The 17,313-nt window shown below is 30.3% G+C and overlaps 1 protein-coding gene across 5 annotated transcripts in view; it reads right to left on the reverse strand.

Annotated features, from left to right (window-relative positions):
* LOC111621542 (E3 ubiquitin-protein ligase RNF220-like) overlaps nt 1-17,313 on the reverse strand; it is an 83,582-nt gene that overhangs the window by 17,083 nt on the left and 49,186 nt on the right. For 3 of the 5 annotated variants that reach the window (XR_002756094.1, XM_023363703.1, XM_023363702.1), the window contains 2 exons: nt 13,012-13,098; nt 8,257-8,315 (listed from right to left, as the gene is read on the reverse strand). Coding sequence is in view for 2 of the 5 variants with exons in the window: in XM_023363703.1 (XP_023219471.1) it covers nt 8,257-8,315; nt 13,012-13,098 (146 nt within the window). In the remaining 3 variants the exon portion in view is untranslated. Of the gene's footprint in view, nt 1-2,738; nt 3,079-4,226; nt 4,311-8,256; nt 8,316-13,011; nt 13,099-17,313 lie in introns of those variants that run through there. The other 2 variants (XR_002756096.1, XR_002756095.1) reach the window with 2 other exon arrangements.

Consider the following 17,313-nt stretch of genomic DNA (forward strand, 5'->3'; position numbering starts at 1 on the left):
ATCCCATTATTTCCCTTCCTTTTTTCTTAGCTTTCAAATGGAATGATATTTTTGATATAAGGAGTTCATGATCAGTCCCACAGTCAGCACCCGGTCTGGTACATGCTGATTTGATTGCATTCCTCCATCTCTTGCTACCTATTATATAATCAATCTGATTTTTATAATTTCCATCTGGTGATGTCCATGTATATAGTCTTCGTTTATGTAATTGGAAATATGTATTTGCAATAAAGAGGTTATTTGAAATGCAGAATTCCACTAGTCGTATCCCAGCATCATTTCTTTTCCCAAGACCATATCTTCCAACATGTCCTGGAGTCTCTTCTTTTCCTACTTTTGCATTCCAGTCACCAAGAATAAAGAGTGCATCTTTTTTTGGTAAATTATTAACTGTTTCTTGAAGCTTTTCATAAAACCCTTCAATTTCTTCTTCTGTCGCTTCTGTAGTAGGAGCATAAACTTGAATGATTGACAGATTGACTGGTTTTCCCTGCATCCTCAAGACTATGATTCTGTCACTAACTGGTTTATAACCCAAAATAAAATTTACTAAATTCTTTTTTACAATTAGACTTCTCCATCTTGATCTTTCCCTTGTTGTTGTTTCTCGTAGCTCCTCCAGCTTCATTTCTGTGACTTTTTCTATTTCTTCTATCCATCTTATCCATTGCCTTCCCCTCTTCCTTCTACTGTACTGTACGTCATGTTCTAATTCTTTTAACACTAGATAATTGAATTCCACACACTGCAAAATGATAGTAAATATTTTATTGCTACTTCGCTGACAAGATGATAATGATAATTGTACAATTTTTGTTTCTTGTGTAAGAATTTCATTTAGGTATTGTCGCAAATGCATTTTTTTTGATGAAATTTCGAGAATATTTTTAGTTATAAGTAAACGAATTTATGCATTCGACATCGTGTTGTAAATTGCCGAATTTTTGATGGTCCACCCATTATTCTTTTGGTTGCTTCATCTCATGCATTTAAATTTTAAATCGACCGAGTTTAGATTGCCGCGTGTACCCCTTCATGCAATTTCGCGTACACCCAGGGGTATGCGTACCACTAATTGAGAACCACTGATCTACTGTAATTAGAATAATTAGCTTTTTCATAGTTCCTAACAAGTATTTAATATATAAATTATTAATTTAAATAATTTAAATAAACATTACTTTTACCAAAAAGAAAAAAACAGCTTAATTTTGTTGATTATATGTATCGTTCCCTAAAAAGTAAAATATATAAACACACTATCTTATTACCAGCATAAATATTTTCAATCTAATTTCCACCATCTTCAGGTTCCCTATCATTAAAGAAATGACAGGATACAATATTTATTACACTTAAAGTTTAAAATTGATGTTTTATTATAAACTTTGATTTTGAAAGACTTCTTTAAAGTTTCTGTTATATTCTATTTTGTAAAATCCAAAATTCAGGCTTCTCTCACTTAACCTCAGTAATCCATTCCTGAAAATTAGACATTCTGTGGGAAAAGATTAACTGGGAGCCTATTTCCCATTATTTAAAATTCTCCAAAACTCTCAACTAATTTCCAAAAATGTAACTATAAAACATTTATACATAAATAATAGATAAATAAACTACTGTATTAGAATATAAAATGCTTAAAATATTGCTTGATTACCAAGCAATTAATATTACTTTTCAAATAGCATTTTCATTTGTATGCAATAATGTATAATTTGCTTGGCATAATGTAAACATTAAATTTATTGATACAATACAGTAAATAAAATACAGTATTATAATAAAGAGATTTTTTTTAAAATAAAAGTCAAAATTTACAATAAAAATAAAATGGAATAAATCACAACACATTTTAAACAATATCTCTTACATTTCTGTAATTAGAGAAATGATTGATTGCTATTAATGATTTCATGAAAGCATATTTAGGCTTTATGCTATAGAAGATATTGGTGTATGATGCAATATCTATATTCAAGATGCATACTCAATTTCTTGAAACTTAGAGTGCTTTTCAAAATATATGTACATAATTCTAACATTCTAACCAATATTTGAAATATGACTTGAGACTTTTCCCATATGTTGTTTTATTAAATAAATTCTAAAATTTTTAGAATAAATATAAATTTTTGTATATAAATACAGTCGACCTCCCTATAACGCGGGTTCATATAATGCAGATTCGTATATTGCAGCGAAAAAATTGCAACCATATTTGTGTAAAGACACTAAAAGAGACTTGTAAAATGCGGTAAAACATCATCGCCGACTCGTGTCACAACAGGATTGGTCTAATCTGGACCAATAGTGGATGAGCAGCTGAACTTCTACACGCTACGGAGAGTTTAGGCGGGTAAGTTGAGTTTACTATCGTCTGTACAGTATATAAATTAGGTACTGTAAATCTAATACAGTACTGTAATTTTATACATTTCTTATTCAACGTCCATAAAAATTATTTCTATTAATGATGTCTCCAAAGTTCAATGAATTTTGATCAGAAAAATAACTTATCAGAAAACACGCCCGCCATTTGGTGCGCTGCTCCGCGATGAAAACAAGCTTAAGCAATGGCGACGTCGAACAGTGCACACTCGGTAAGTAATCCTACAATTTTTTGTTTATAGCATAGTTTATATGGATTATTCCCAAAAAATTATAATTGTTCAAATTAGTCTAGAATCGATTAATTTTATGGAAGAAAACCTTTCACACAGCCATAGTCCGTAAACTGCACATGTGCCGGGCTGTGATTGGTTCTTGTATTTAAGGATTCCTACAACGTGAAATTTTTATAGTGGAACGTATCTACTGCGTTATAGGGGGTCGACTATATTGGCCATAAAAACACAGTATCAAAAGATACAAATGTTCTTATAAAATGTTTCTTGCCCTTTAATTCTATATTTTTTTCTTATATAACTTCCAATCTTGGCAATCAGGACTTATCATAACACAAGCATGAAGATGACTAGATTTAAAAATCTTCTTTATTCTTTAAATAAATCTCCAAATTGTACATTTTAGGTCTTTAGACCCCTCTTCAGTTGAAGTAACCATTTTCATAAACTAGCAAAATTCATAAAATCAATCACAATGTTACCATACATTTATAAATTAAGAAATGAACAACCTTTATTTACAATTGATAACTTAAAAGTTTTTCTGTAAATTTTTCTTCTTTCAAATACAATACAGATTTACTAAAATATAATAAATTAATTATATCATATATATTTGAAAAACTATAAATAATAGAATAGCATAATTTTCCCTAAAATAATAGCTCCAAATTCATTATGAATAAAATTTTTATTTTTTGTACTCATTCAAAACTACTGTTTTTTAAACTTTTTTCACTTAAACTACATTTTATTAATGAAGTTTATTCAACTTTAATGCCTTCTAATGACAATAATGATAACCATATATTATCTATTTTCATTCCTTTGCTATCATTAATATTAATTTTTTTCTTGATATTTTTAATTCTAAATATTCCTTCAACTTTCTTTTATAATTTATTGTTCTTCTATTTTAAAATTTAATTTTATCTAAATTTATTTCACAACCTACTAAATTAGAATGTTTTGCCATTACATAATTTTTTGTATTTGTATTTTATTGCTCTAATATGTCTACTACTATCATAGATGATAATTTTCCCATTTCCCAATATATATTTTTAGTATATCACAAACATTCCAACTTGTATACTACATTTTCCTTTTTAAATTTATTTTAACTGTATTGCCATAATTTTTTAAAGTATCATTTTTTATAATTTAATTTTTCATAACTTCAGTATATTCAGGAAAAATATATATAAATCACTAAATATTTTTTGAAGTTTTGAAAAAATGTATTTATTTTAATAAAATTAATTCTAAATATACAGTTTTGTTCACTTTCACATATATTTTTATTCTTTTTAAAATACTATCCATATATTTATCTAATAATTTTGTAGGGTATTCATTCAGCATAAACTTTTTAAAATATTACTTATCTCTACTTTTTTTTTTATAGATTTCTTCTTTAGTTTTGTTTAATATTTTTTCTACATGCATCTTAAAAATATTCAATTTTATGTATTGTGGAGATTTTTATTTATAATGAATTTATTTAAATTTTATTAAATTTGTATTGTATTTAAAAGAAGAAAATTATTTACAGAAAAATTTTAATTATTAATTGTAAATAAATAAGCAGCACACCTTGTATAACTCCAACAATATATTTAATCAACTAAGAACATTTTCAACCTACTTCCATAGGCCTTCTACAGTTGGAACATCAAACTTAAATAAAAAAAAGAACAAAATGAACATTTGAAAAACATATTAAATACAGCAGAAATAATTTAAATAAAAACGAATGTGAAGAACATTCTAAATCAATAAAACATTTGTACAATTTAAATACAAGAGATATAAAAATGTAATAGGCTCAATTATTGATTTATCCATTCCTTTAATGTCATTTACTGTAAACGGAGTTAAAGTTAAGGGTTACTCTAGAAATTTTAATGTTAATAGTACGTTTTGTCCAGTATTTAGTTCTTCAGCAAAACTAAGGTATGTTGAAAAAATTACTGAATTTGAACATATTAAAAAAAACTAAGGTTTTCTATTTAAAAAATCATACTTGCAGTTATTAAATCAAATACATAGTTTTGATTGCTTATTATAATTATTGTGTTTTGATGTCACTTACAATACTAATACATTTGTTTTATCTGGACATGAGTTTAAATTTTCCATCTTATAAAGTTTGTTGAAACATAGTTAAGATTAAATATATTGCTGGAGTTATGCAAGGTGTACTGTTTCTTTCATTTGGTTACTTCTCCAGCTTTGTCAAATAATTTTATTAAATATAAGTAATTAATTGGGCTTCTCTTAGTTTATAAACATATGTAGCATGTGTTTGATTTTATGAATTTTACTAGTTTATGAAAATGGTTTACTCCAACTGAAGGAGTTCTATGATTCTAAACCTACCTTATAAAATTCATCTGTAATCAGATAACTGATAACATCACTTATCAGTCTGAAAACCTCTTCAATTGGACTAAACCATATTCATAAACTTTTTCATAACATAAACAAAGCTTTGCTTTTTCCAATACTTAAATGCACATATTGGAGTTATTTGAAGAATAAAGGTTTAAATCTAGTCATATTCATGATTGTGCTTTTATAATTCACTTGTAGAATTCCACAATATGGCAATTATGTAAAAATTAATCCTGATTAATAGCCAAGATTGATAGCTATATTAGTGGAAGATACATATGTCTGAAGTCTGAGAACAAATCAAAAACATTCTACCAAAACAACATAAAAGGATGGATGTTAAGAACATGCATATAGTATAAAATGAAACAGTTTATTTTTTTGTGATTTCAAGTATTTCATAATAAAATATTTTATAAAAAATTATGATCTTTTATAAATTAATATATATTTCTATGATTCTAAACCTACCTTATAAAATTCATCTATAATTAGATGACTGATAAAATAATATAAGTGTAAAACTGATCTGACAACATATTTGATTTTTGTGATTAATATTAACTAATTAATAATTTAAATAAATAATTTTAGAAAATTTTATTTTAATAATAGCATTATTAAAAATTTAAATGCAAATACAATATTAAATAAATAATGGTCGAGTCATATTAATATAACCACCCCTACTTTTCATGGAAGCAGCATGTAGCCAATAAAATAAGGCATATGTATTGTGAGCTGGCTTGGTATATATAAAAAATAAGATGAGATGTAAGTAATGTGCAAATTTATCAATCATTGCTGTCATGAGTAAAAGGTGCAATTTATCAGATTTTCAAAAGGAGATGATTATCAGGTTTCAGGTCAAGGGTGGCAGGATTTCTGAAATTGCATAGTTTGTAAACTGTTTGCATGCTACTGTGGTTAAAGTGTACTGTGATTGGACAAATGGTACCATTGCAAATAAACAGCACGGAAACTGCAGAGCACCAAATGCCATTGATGAGAAGTAAACATCAGCTTTAAAGGAATGTGAAGGCCAACTGACATAAGTTGAGCAATTCACAGCCAAAATGAACCAAGGGACAATCAGATATATGTTTAAAACAACAATACAGCAAACCCTGTTATATATGTACGCAGATGAATGGTCACTACGTCCACATTGACAAAAGTGCATCAGCAGAAACAGCTTCAATTTGCACAGCAATACCAGAATTGGACATCATCTGAATGGCAAAGGTTTGCTTTTTCCAATGTGTCATGTTTTCTTCTCCATCAAATGAATGGACATTGGCATGTCAGGCAAGAAACCTCTGAGAAGAAACACTCTACCAGGGGTCGATCTAAAAAACTTTTTTTAAAAATCACCATTTTGCCAGTTTTAAATATTTTTTGCCACTTCAAATTATTTATTGCCACCAGTTTTACTTGCTGATTAAGATAGGTGGCGATAGTCTTATCAGTTTGGAATCTGGAAAGCAAAACCAACATGTTAAGCAGTCCCTCAAAAATAGAAATAATTTTTCAATTATTTTTTAATGAATAATCTTATAATATAATCGAGATAGGTTGATGATGATGGTGATGATAATAATAATAATAAGTGCAGAGTCCAAATTGTTAGGAGCTGAAAGTTGAAATTTGATACACAGTTAGGGTACGCCATGAGTAGGAATTTTTGGAAATTTCCCCCATTTGGAGAGGGAGAAGGTTAATGATTACCCTGAAGAGCTCGGCTTCTACTGTACTATTTTAGATGCAGTTTTTTTGCATTTTTGCGGGAAATCAAACATATTTTTAGACTCATCTAAAAATTCTCTAATTAGCCTCGGAATAGGGAGACCTAATTCTTGCACCCACAGAAAATAGATAAGATCATCTATATTACTACAAAGGTTATCTTATGTGAGGGTTTATCACACCAAGTGACCAATCTAACACATTTAAAAAATTCTTTATTCCTCTACTGTACACAATTTAAAGAATTTCTAAAATGTGTTAGATTGGCACTTGGTATGATAAACTCTTATTATACCAATATATTAAACCTTTGTAAATATAAATCAAATACTATAATATAATATAGTAAAAGATTAGAAATACAAATCAATCTAATAATCTTAATCTTTGCTGTTGTTATTTTTTGCTTGAGCAATGCTAGACTCATCTTCTAATTTCAAATAACACATTGATCACATTGCTTAAACAGCATTTTACATGTTCTATCATGTCAAAATTTTTATGCTTTAGTCTACTGAAAAAAGATCAAAGTAAAAAAATGACACCCCAAAATATTCCTCAAATTTTCTGTCAGTAGATAAAAAAATTCCCAATCTGGAAATGCTGAACGGCATTGCATGAAAACTTCCTTTAGTATTCAATGTCACTTCTTGCTTTCATGTCCAAATTTGCTGTGTGATGTCATGACATCACTATAGGTGTGGTGCACAGGACTCCCAGCACACAGGAGCTCAAAATTCTGCTGTTTTTCCTGAAGCATGCTTTGTGATTTAATTTCACAATGAATTTTGAAATAAGTAGCCTAGGGTTTTTATCGCCACTTTATTAAAAATATTGCCAAGTGGCAATTTTGGCGTGCTTTGCAGCACAACCCCTGCTCTACAACCTTTGCTGCAAGAACACAAACTGGTTTTGGCAGAGTTATGGTCTGGGGAATGTTTTTTTGCCATTGTCTAGACCCACTCATATCTCTGGAAAGTACTCTCAACCAAACTGGATATGTATCCATCCTTACAGAACAAAGTACACCCATATATGTTGATTGTCTTCTCTGGGGTGGATGGGATCTTCCAACATGACAATGCAACATGTCATACAGACAGAATTGTCTGAGAATGGTTGGAGGAGTATGACTAAGACTTCCAAATACTTCCCTGGCCCATTAATTCCCAGACTTAAACCCAACTGACCACCTTTGATGCTCCTTTCAGCAGCTTTCAGACACATTGTAATCTGCATGGCTGAAGATACTTATGGCAACCTTTCAGCATTTTACTGAATCAGTCTCATATCATCTAGCTACTGTCCATGCTGAAAAAGGCAATAATTCTGAATATTAGCTGGTGGTCATAATAAAGTGAATCAATTGTGTAGAATTTCAGTATAAACCAATTTTAAAATTACAATGGTTTACTTATATATTTATTATAAGTTGAAGTTTATCAATTTAAATAAAAAATATTCATTTCATAAATAAACATACCATTTTCCATGTTCCATTTACTAGATTGCAACAATCTTTGTTGGTTTGGAGTTTCATTCCTTTCAATTAAAAACAAAAATATTCAATTTATGAAAGTCAACAAATGCATTAAACTATAAGTGATTTTTTTAAGTTAAATTTAAAAATTTTATGAAAATCAGAATAATTATATAATAAATCTTACAATATTTAAATCATCAGAATTTGGAATTTGATATTCAGCATATTTAATGAAAATCAAATTCTAAATGGATCTACTTAGAATAATTTTATTTTCTAATAAAATATAGTTATTGATGAAATAAAAAAAAAAACCATCTTTCTAAACTGTTAGAAAGTTCATCATTCAATATTACTATTTTAAAAATTACATTTACGATTAACTATGTAATTGAAAATTTATTAACAGCTTGAAATATATGCAAAATTTCAAATTTATATATAAGATTTAAAATAAAATCTTAATTTTTATTTAAAAACAGATAATTGAAGTCTGTTATATTAAAAGTCTTTCAATTTTTACTATTTAACTTATGTCAATTTGTATTAATATAATTTTGCACAGATTGCCTTATTTAAAAATAAAATATCAAATATAAAATTGCATTAATGCAAAGAGAGATTTAGCAGTAAGCAATTCAACCACTTCATTCATAATGTGATAAATTACATACTAATAATTATTATTTGTTAAGTAATGAGTTTTAATCAGCAGCAGCACATGATAAGCAATGAGAGTATAACAAAATTGTGGGGACCATCAAAATATTTTCATTACACTGAAATTTGTTATATTGAAATAATCAAAAATGCAAGAATAAAAGAAATGTTTACATTTTGAAGTAAAAAAGTAAAGGAGAAAACCCAGAAAACTCCATCCAGTAATTTTGATTATTTTATCAAGGAAGTATAGTCATGCTTCAACTCTTTATTATTGCAAAAAAATATTATTGAAATGCTAAGAAATATATATGACAGTGATTTACATGCTACTAAAAGTAATGGTAACTCATCCCATTCTAACAAAGAATTTTTCTATCCAAAATATTGAACAGTAATGATTTGATTCCGATTGTGACTCTGATTTGAATAACTTATAAATATCTCCTTCAGCCTTCTTGCCATCATTTTTCTATTGACAGTAGGCTTCCATCAAAATTTTGAGGAAGCTTTAGCTCCACAAACCCCTCCTTGCCTATATGCCTTATGTGAATTTTTACAAATATGGATATGGTGTAGCTATTCTAAACAAAATGGCTTGGAAATACTTAGAAAAATAGGATCATGATGATCTTTGCACATCATGTACAATATTCTAGACATGATGGTCATAAATGCATAATTCTGTTCTATGAAAGTGCTGGCAAACAATAACATAAAGAGATTTTCTCTTTGCTTTAGCAAGAGATTGTAAAAAATTTATATGGAGATCAAAGCTGTTGAAATCTCACCACTCCCAACACTTACAAGAATAGTCAAATGCAAGCATTGCCATTGTCAGATAGGAAATGGAAGCAATGGAAATTAATGAAAATTCAGAGTATTGAGACATGTGCAAAAGAATGGTAGTCAGTGAACAGGAAGTATTCAGAATATTGTAACTGATGAAAAAATGTATGATCTATATAAGCAATTTTGCTACAATAATTTCAATATAAATTTTATAAATGTATTGTTTCTCAATTTGTAATACATATATTATTCACTATTACAATTTTATTACTAACTATATTGTTGAATTGTCTTCAATTTGCAGCAAATACTTAGTATTATTTAAATAAAAGATTAGAATTAATATTAAAACACTAATAGAAATCAGTTAATTCAATTCACAATTAATGGGTCAAAAATGACCACATCCAGCAATTATAGTACAAAGTGTTCAGTGGTTCTAGTATTAAGTAATTTCATATGAAGTTGTATAATTATGATTTGAGAACATAAAGAAAAAAACATTAATATGAGATAAAATAAACTGAACTTTTGGCACAGTATGGCACAGGAGAAAGTAGTATAGTATTACACATAATACTACTTTCAAAATGTGCTTCTACTGTAGCTATATCCTCCTGCCAGCATCTTACCATTTGTCAGAACAGTTTTGGAAGCTATTTTTTTGTGATGTCGATGTAGACTCTCATTGCTTCCACCTCTGCAACTCTTCAATTTTCTTTTCATTTTAGGAACAGATAAAAGTCTATGTGGACAGAATCAAAGAAGTAAGAAGATTGAAAAAGTATTTTTACAGTAAAACTCCGCTTAATGCTGCCTCGATTAATACTGATTCGATATAATGCAGTCTGGTTCTCGCACATATCTGACAGGTTTTGATATTTATCACATCTCGCCTCTTCTCGCCACATATTCTCGTTTGCTCAGAAAATTCGCTCACGTCTGCATAGTCACACCCGTATCGTGACATCATCAACAAAGACGAGATCATTACGAACCACTAGAATCGCCACTGTGTCTGAGAGACGAATCTCATCTCTCGCTTTGACATCATTCATTGGTGAAAGAAGAGACAAGAGACAAGTGACCAGAATACTGCCCCATAAGAATAGCAACTGCAAGAGGAACTGATTTCTGTGCCAATTAGTTCTATGTGACAGGTGGAAGTTGCAATGGTATGACAGATACAACACTCATAGGTCACTGAATGCCCACATACAGGTTGCAAGATGTAATTTCTTTTTCTGCCATGTAAACAAACACTTGTGCTAACAAGATAAAAAAAAGATTCATCATCATTGGGACTGCCTAAACTGGACTGCTGACCAGTGGAATCAACTTATCTTGGACACATTTCTAGCAGCTACACCATGTTACAAAATATAAAGTGTAAAATGAACATTTAGAACAATTGACTTCTAACACAAATCTTCTGTAGAAGCCTGAAGCTAGCAACTAAATGAGAGCCGAAAATATTTGCACTTTATATTTCACAATGTGGTGTTACTGCTGCAAACTTGTGCAAGATTAACATAAGTTAATGTATTAATTCCAGCTTTATGTATATTCTTCAGTAGCATCAAATTCTGTAATCAGCTAAATCATCTTTTTTGATATTGTACAGAAACACTGGATGAAGAGTGCAGCAACAATGACATTCACAAATTTCCAGCAACAGTTCAGATCTGGACTTGTTTTGGTCATTCCAGAGTGGGAAGCATAACTGCATACAACCACTCCATCAACACCAACAAAAACCAGCTAATTTTACAGGACCACCGCCTTCCTTCCATTGCTTGTCTGCATCCAGCCGACAGATACATTTCCCAGAAAAATCTAGCCAAGCTGCAGACAACATGTTCAACAAAAGCATGGCTACAACAGTACAATATGTCAGCTATGGACTAGATCTAGAACTCACTAGATATGAACCTTGGGGATTTACAATGTTACTTGAAAAAAATAAGTTTGCAAGAAGAAAGCTTGATTCATCATCACTTGCATTCCTTTGGGAGGAGTGGATAAAAATTCTCATCGAGGTCTGTGAAAAGCTTGTAGACTCCATGCCACAAGCAAGTGTGGGACTTGAATAGAGCAAAAGGAGGACCAATGAAATAATAATGATTGTTTTGTACAATTGGCCAAAACATTTGGTTATTTGTTTTTCATTAGTTTTGCTATTTGCATTTCTGGATGAGTTATCCAACTGTCCTTTACAAAACATAACTATGTTTTTGTTTTGTTACTATACCTACATAATATATAAAACATATTTTTGCATTCTTTTATCATGTTCTTTCCACACAGTTCCTAACATTCAACAGAAGTGCTCTGGTAAAACATTAGTGCCATGAATGGAATATATAATCAATGCCTAAAAGAATTACAATGAAATAATAGAGAGGTTGAGGCGCACGTTTTAAACGTGTAAACGTGTACGTGTGACGTTCGGCGCCGCTTTCCCGTAAGCCTAAAAGTTTGACGATGGTGTTTGGAATGTCGAGCGTAATTCCACCGACTATCCAAACACCATTGTCAAACTTTTAGGCTTACGGGAAAGCGGCGCCGAACGTCACACGTACACGTTTACACGTTTAAAACGTGCGCCTCAACCTCTCTATTATTTCATTGTAATTCTTTTAGGCATTGATTATATATTCCATTCATGGCACTAATGTTTTACCAGAGCACTTCTGTTGAATGTTAGGAACTGTGTGGAAAGAACATGATAAAAGAATGCAAAAATATGTTTTATATATTATGTAGGTATAGTAACAAAACAAAAACATAGTTATGTTTTGTAAAGGACAGTTGGATAACTCATCCAGAAATGCAAATAGCAAAACTAATGAAAAACAAATAACCAAATGTTTTGGCCAATTGTACAAAACAATCATTATTATTTCATTGGTCCTCCTTTTGCTCTATTCAAGTCCCACACTTGCTTGTGGCATGGAGTCTACAAGCTTTTCACAGACCTCGATGAGAATTTTTATCCACTCCTCCCAAAGGAATGCAAGTGATGATGAATCAAGCTTTCTTCTTGCAAACTTATTTTNTTGTATATATTTTAATATGATTTTATGTGCTTTAAACGTTTATCTAGTGATATTACGACTTCAATATTTGTGGCGGACAGACGTAAAGTCGAATAAAATGACTTAAACTTGATTTTTATTTTTCCATATACTTTTTTAACAAGCGACGTATAATCGGGAACGACGTAACTCGAAACAACGTAAGTCGAGGTATGCCTGTAGTTATAACTGAAAAGCCATTCTAAAATTATTAACTTACACTTACATTAATAAAGCCTTCCTTAATTCCTGTCTTTCTTTATTTTCTAGAGGTTCATCAGAAGTACATGGGATTACATCAGCTTCAGTATATCTTTCAATAGTTAGGGGAAAAATATTCTAAATTTTTCTTTCATAATATTCTATTATATTTAAGGAATTTTAGATAATTGATATTATTTAATATAATAATTACAGATTATTATACAAGATGTTGATATAATTTAATCCTGTTTATAATGTTTAATTTAGATTATTTATCATTTGCAAATTTTATTTTAAAGAATTTTAAGCTAAAAATTAAACAAAGACAATGAGAAAAGAACATTCTCATAAAAAAAATTCTAATTCATTCAAAATGAGAAAGAATAAGAAATAAAGATTTAAGAAAAATGGTACAGATTCAAAAGACTGCAGGAAAGCTTTAAGAAACTAAAGAGATTCCCATATGAAAACGAGTTTCCAGTGACTGCAGCCTCTTGAGTAGCATTGTTTGAGTCCATTTCTGTTCAAGCATCTTTTTTGAAAGTTCCATGGTATGCTTTCCTTTCACTATGTCATCCTGGTGCTCAGCTAGGTGGCTAACAAGCTTTTGTATTGTGGCCCCAATGTACAGTACCTTGTGTTCACCCCATTACAGGATTCTTCAACAGTATAGCATAAACTCCTGATTTTTCAAAAGTGAAGAATTTATCCCAATCATTACAAATGAGTCTGCACAAATTCGTTAGTACAGATAGGGGCAGGAAAAAGTTATCTTGCCTGAACATACAGCAAATGCATACAGAAAGGGGTCCAAGGTATAGTAATGGTAGTTAAACTATTTCCAAATGCATTTGCCAATTAGTTGACAAACATCTGTAAGTCAGGACTCCCTCTTCAGGCAATCTTGTAAAGATTCCATGATTGACATCAGAGCTGAAAATTATCATCTTAAACAGGCAATCATATGAAAAAAATTGTAATGAAAACTTGTGCAAGATAAAAAATTTCCACAGCAATTTTTTAGGGTCCTATGGCCCTCAAAAAATTTATAAGCAGAAAAAATTTTTTCAACTGAAATTTTTACACAGTCAGATAGACAGCATGTTTCATGAAGATATCATGGGAATACAGCTAATTTGGTGAAAAATTACTGCAAAAAACTAGTAGTTGCAGAAAACACTGCTAGAATATATGATCACAGATTAAGTGAAATGATGACTATTTCATTTGTGTCCTCATTGAATATATGGCAATGTTGATCAAAATTCAATTTTGGCATTTGCTTTACTATATACTTTTAAATCATCCATATAAAGTAAATGGGTTATTTTCATACTTTCATTCATGATTTGGTAATCACAGTCAGTTTTGTTTTGAACTTACATGAAAGAATTAATACTAGTATAAATAGTAAGAGTGACAATAAGCTACATTCAAAAGGAAGAAGTTGAGAATTTTTCCCAGGCCAGATTTGAATGCCCTGTACAGATCTGTAATTGTCACAATCATTGCTTTTTTCCTCATTTTTTTTCATATTAAAAATTTACGTACTTCTGTCATATATTCTTCAATTGTTGTTTGCAACTTTATTTCTATCCTGGCATTTAGACTTGTCAGATGTATCAGCCAAAAACCATGAGTTCATTTTTTTCCAAAGCATTCCAATTTTGACTCTTATTTGGACAATCTTTAAAGCAGGGCTGTGGAGTCGCGTAAAAATCTACCGACTCCAACTCCGACTTTTCCTTACCATCCAATTCTGACTCCAACCAGGGGTGGACTTGCTACCGAAAAAAACCCAAAAATTCTGATGTCATCACGTGACCTCAGAATAAAAGATTCAATAAATAGAGTTCTAATAAAGATAGAGCATAGAAACTTTTTATTTCAAAGCTAAAAGACTTCTCTAAGTAATATATAAATATGTATTCGATAATTTTTACTTTTCCAGCTGTTATATGTAACAGAGGAAAAGTGTAGCGCTCCCTCAAAAAATGACCCCTCCCAAATTTTTACAGTTTTGGACTCGGGACACCTTGAAATTTCGAGATATGCAAAAGATTCGAGGTTTTTTCTATATGTGTGGATGTTAGACTGTGTGGGAGGGAGCATGATTTTGTTCACCCTGTTTGAAGCCTAATAACTTCTGTGGTCAGAGTGGTCAGAATTGGAGTCAGATGGTTTAACACAGGAGTTATTAAGCATGAAAGTGGTTAGTTATTAAGCATGAAAGTGGTTGAACTAAATCATGTCCCCATATACATTCTAACGTCTTCGGCGAGAACATCTTAACGGGTTTTACTGTACTATTATAAAATGGCTAAAAAGCTTACTTTGAGGGTAGAGCCAAGTTTTATTATTATTATTTTTTATTTTGAATGCTAATAACGAGTAAAATATTCATTAAGAGATATGACACATGACCACTTTTAGGTCTTCATCCTGTTGACCTTTAATTAAGAACTAAAATTTAATAGTATTAATGCCCCTTTATACACAAGCTACAGTGCCTCATTTCATTTCTTAAACTTTACCCATTCTGAGATATTGTTTAATATCTCAGAACATAAAATAAAGAAATTAAACAAATTAGATGCCAACACACACATGCGCGTGAATTTTTCCCCTTTACTGACTATTTTGAGGGGGTTTGGGAGGTCTCCAAACATACATATTTGCAAAAAAAAACTTGGAGGGTCAAATTTGACACAATTCCAATACTTTTCCATTTTATATACATAACAAGTTGGTAGGTAAAAAGGAGTTGGAGTTGGCAGATTTTTTGACGACTCAGACGGGTAAAACACCAAAACTCCACAACTCTGACTCCGAAGCCCTGCTTTAAAGTCATCACTATATATTCCATTTGCTATCTTACAATTTTTTTACTTTGTTAATTTATTATTGATTTTATTATGCTCTATTATTTTCTCAAAAATTTTCCAAAATTTAATAATTTTCTTATTATTCAGACTGAGAAGTTCTTAATCCCTATAATATATTGATTTACAAGAATAAGCTTGACTCTTTTTAAGAGAGCTTTGCTTTAAATTGTTCAAATTATATTTTCTTAAAGTGTTTTAATTTTCTGTTCTAATTGGATTTTCTATTTGGTTTCCCTTTTGAAATGTTTCTGGTTTCTTTATTTTAATTTCATTCAAGTCCTGTTGTAACTCCAAAAGCAATGTAATACAAAAACAATTTCAAAAACAAATGAGCATATTATTTATTGTGACATCATCACAATGCCGGGCTGCAATTTTTAATCATATTTTTAATTTAAAGTATATGCTCTCCACCTCAAATTAGTACTGCAGTGTTTTGCCCCTGTACATCACACTTTTCTGTTAGCAATAGAATCATGCTGATCATCTATCTAACTCCTTTCAGGTGAAAATTTTTGAACTGAAATAACAATGACTTCTGGCTTATATCAAAGTTCATATATAGTTAATTGGGGCCTCCTGCCACTAAGCTTTCCATATCTGTCTTGAATTTCATTTATCTAACACCATTCAAGGTTAAGGAAAGACAGATGGATGACAGTGGAAATTTATAAATCTACAATTTTTTCAAATTGCAGCACAATCAATTTTTGTTTGATTCTTCAATATTTTTTCTATATACTAAAAGTTATAAGTTTTTAGCATATGATAATGTCTGCCTTTTCAAACTGCTCAAAATCAACCTTATTACAGTTTTCTATTGATGTCAATGCAAATTATTATTCAGTTCTTTACACTTTGCTTTAGCTGAGATAATTGCTTTGGTCTGTTCATTCTGATTTTTGATTTATTCACACAAATCTATTTATTGGATGGATAGTTGCAATGCTTCTATTTCCCCTAGTTATCTGTCCTCTTAGATTAGAATTCAAAATGTATTCATAAATGTATCCAAGATGTGTGATGTTACTGGTTAAATTAAAAATAAAAACTTCTTGAGAATCAATACAGTGTTTACAGCAGTCATAAAATTTTCCAAAGAACTGATAAGCTTCTGCTGAGATCTCAGATAGTCGGTCAATCAGTCAGTCAGTCAGTCAGTCAGTCAGTCAGTCAGTCAAAGTCTTTTGGATGAAAGAATTATCATCAAAACTAATGTCTTTTAAGTTCAATTTTAATTTGGAAAATCCAAAATAGTCAGCTGAGGCCTAATCAGGTGAACACAGTGGATGTCAAGTACTATGATGCTTTTAAATACTAAAAATCTGACTACAGTAATACCCCAAACTTATGTGATAGGTGGGACCGAGCAATAACTGCGTAAGTCAAATTCGCGCAAGTCGGGGTGTAATTTCGCAATTTATGTAAAATCCAAGTTG

This window comes from Centruroides sculpturatus, unplaced genomic scaffold (assembly GCF_000671375.1).
Source record: "Centruroides sculpturatus isolate CEXI.00-Female unplaced genomic scaffold, Cexi_2.0 scaffold272, whole genome shotgun sequence".
Taxonomy (NCBI): domain Eukaryota; kingdom Metazoa; phylum Arthropoda; class Arachnida; order Scorpiones; family Buthidae; genus Centruroides; species Centruroides sculpturatus.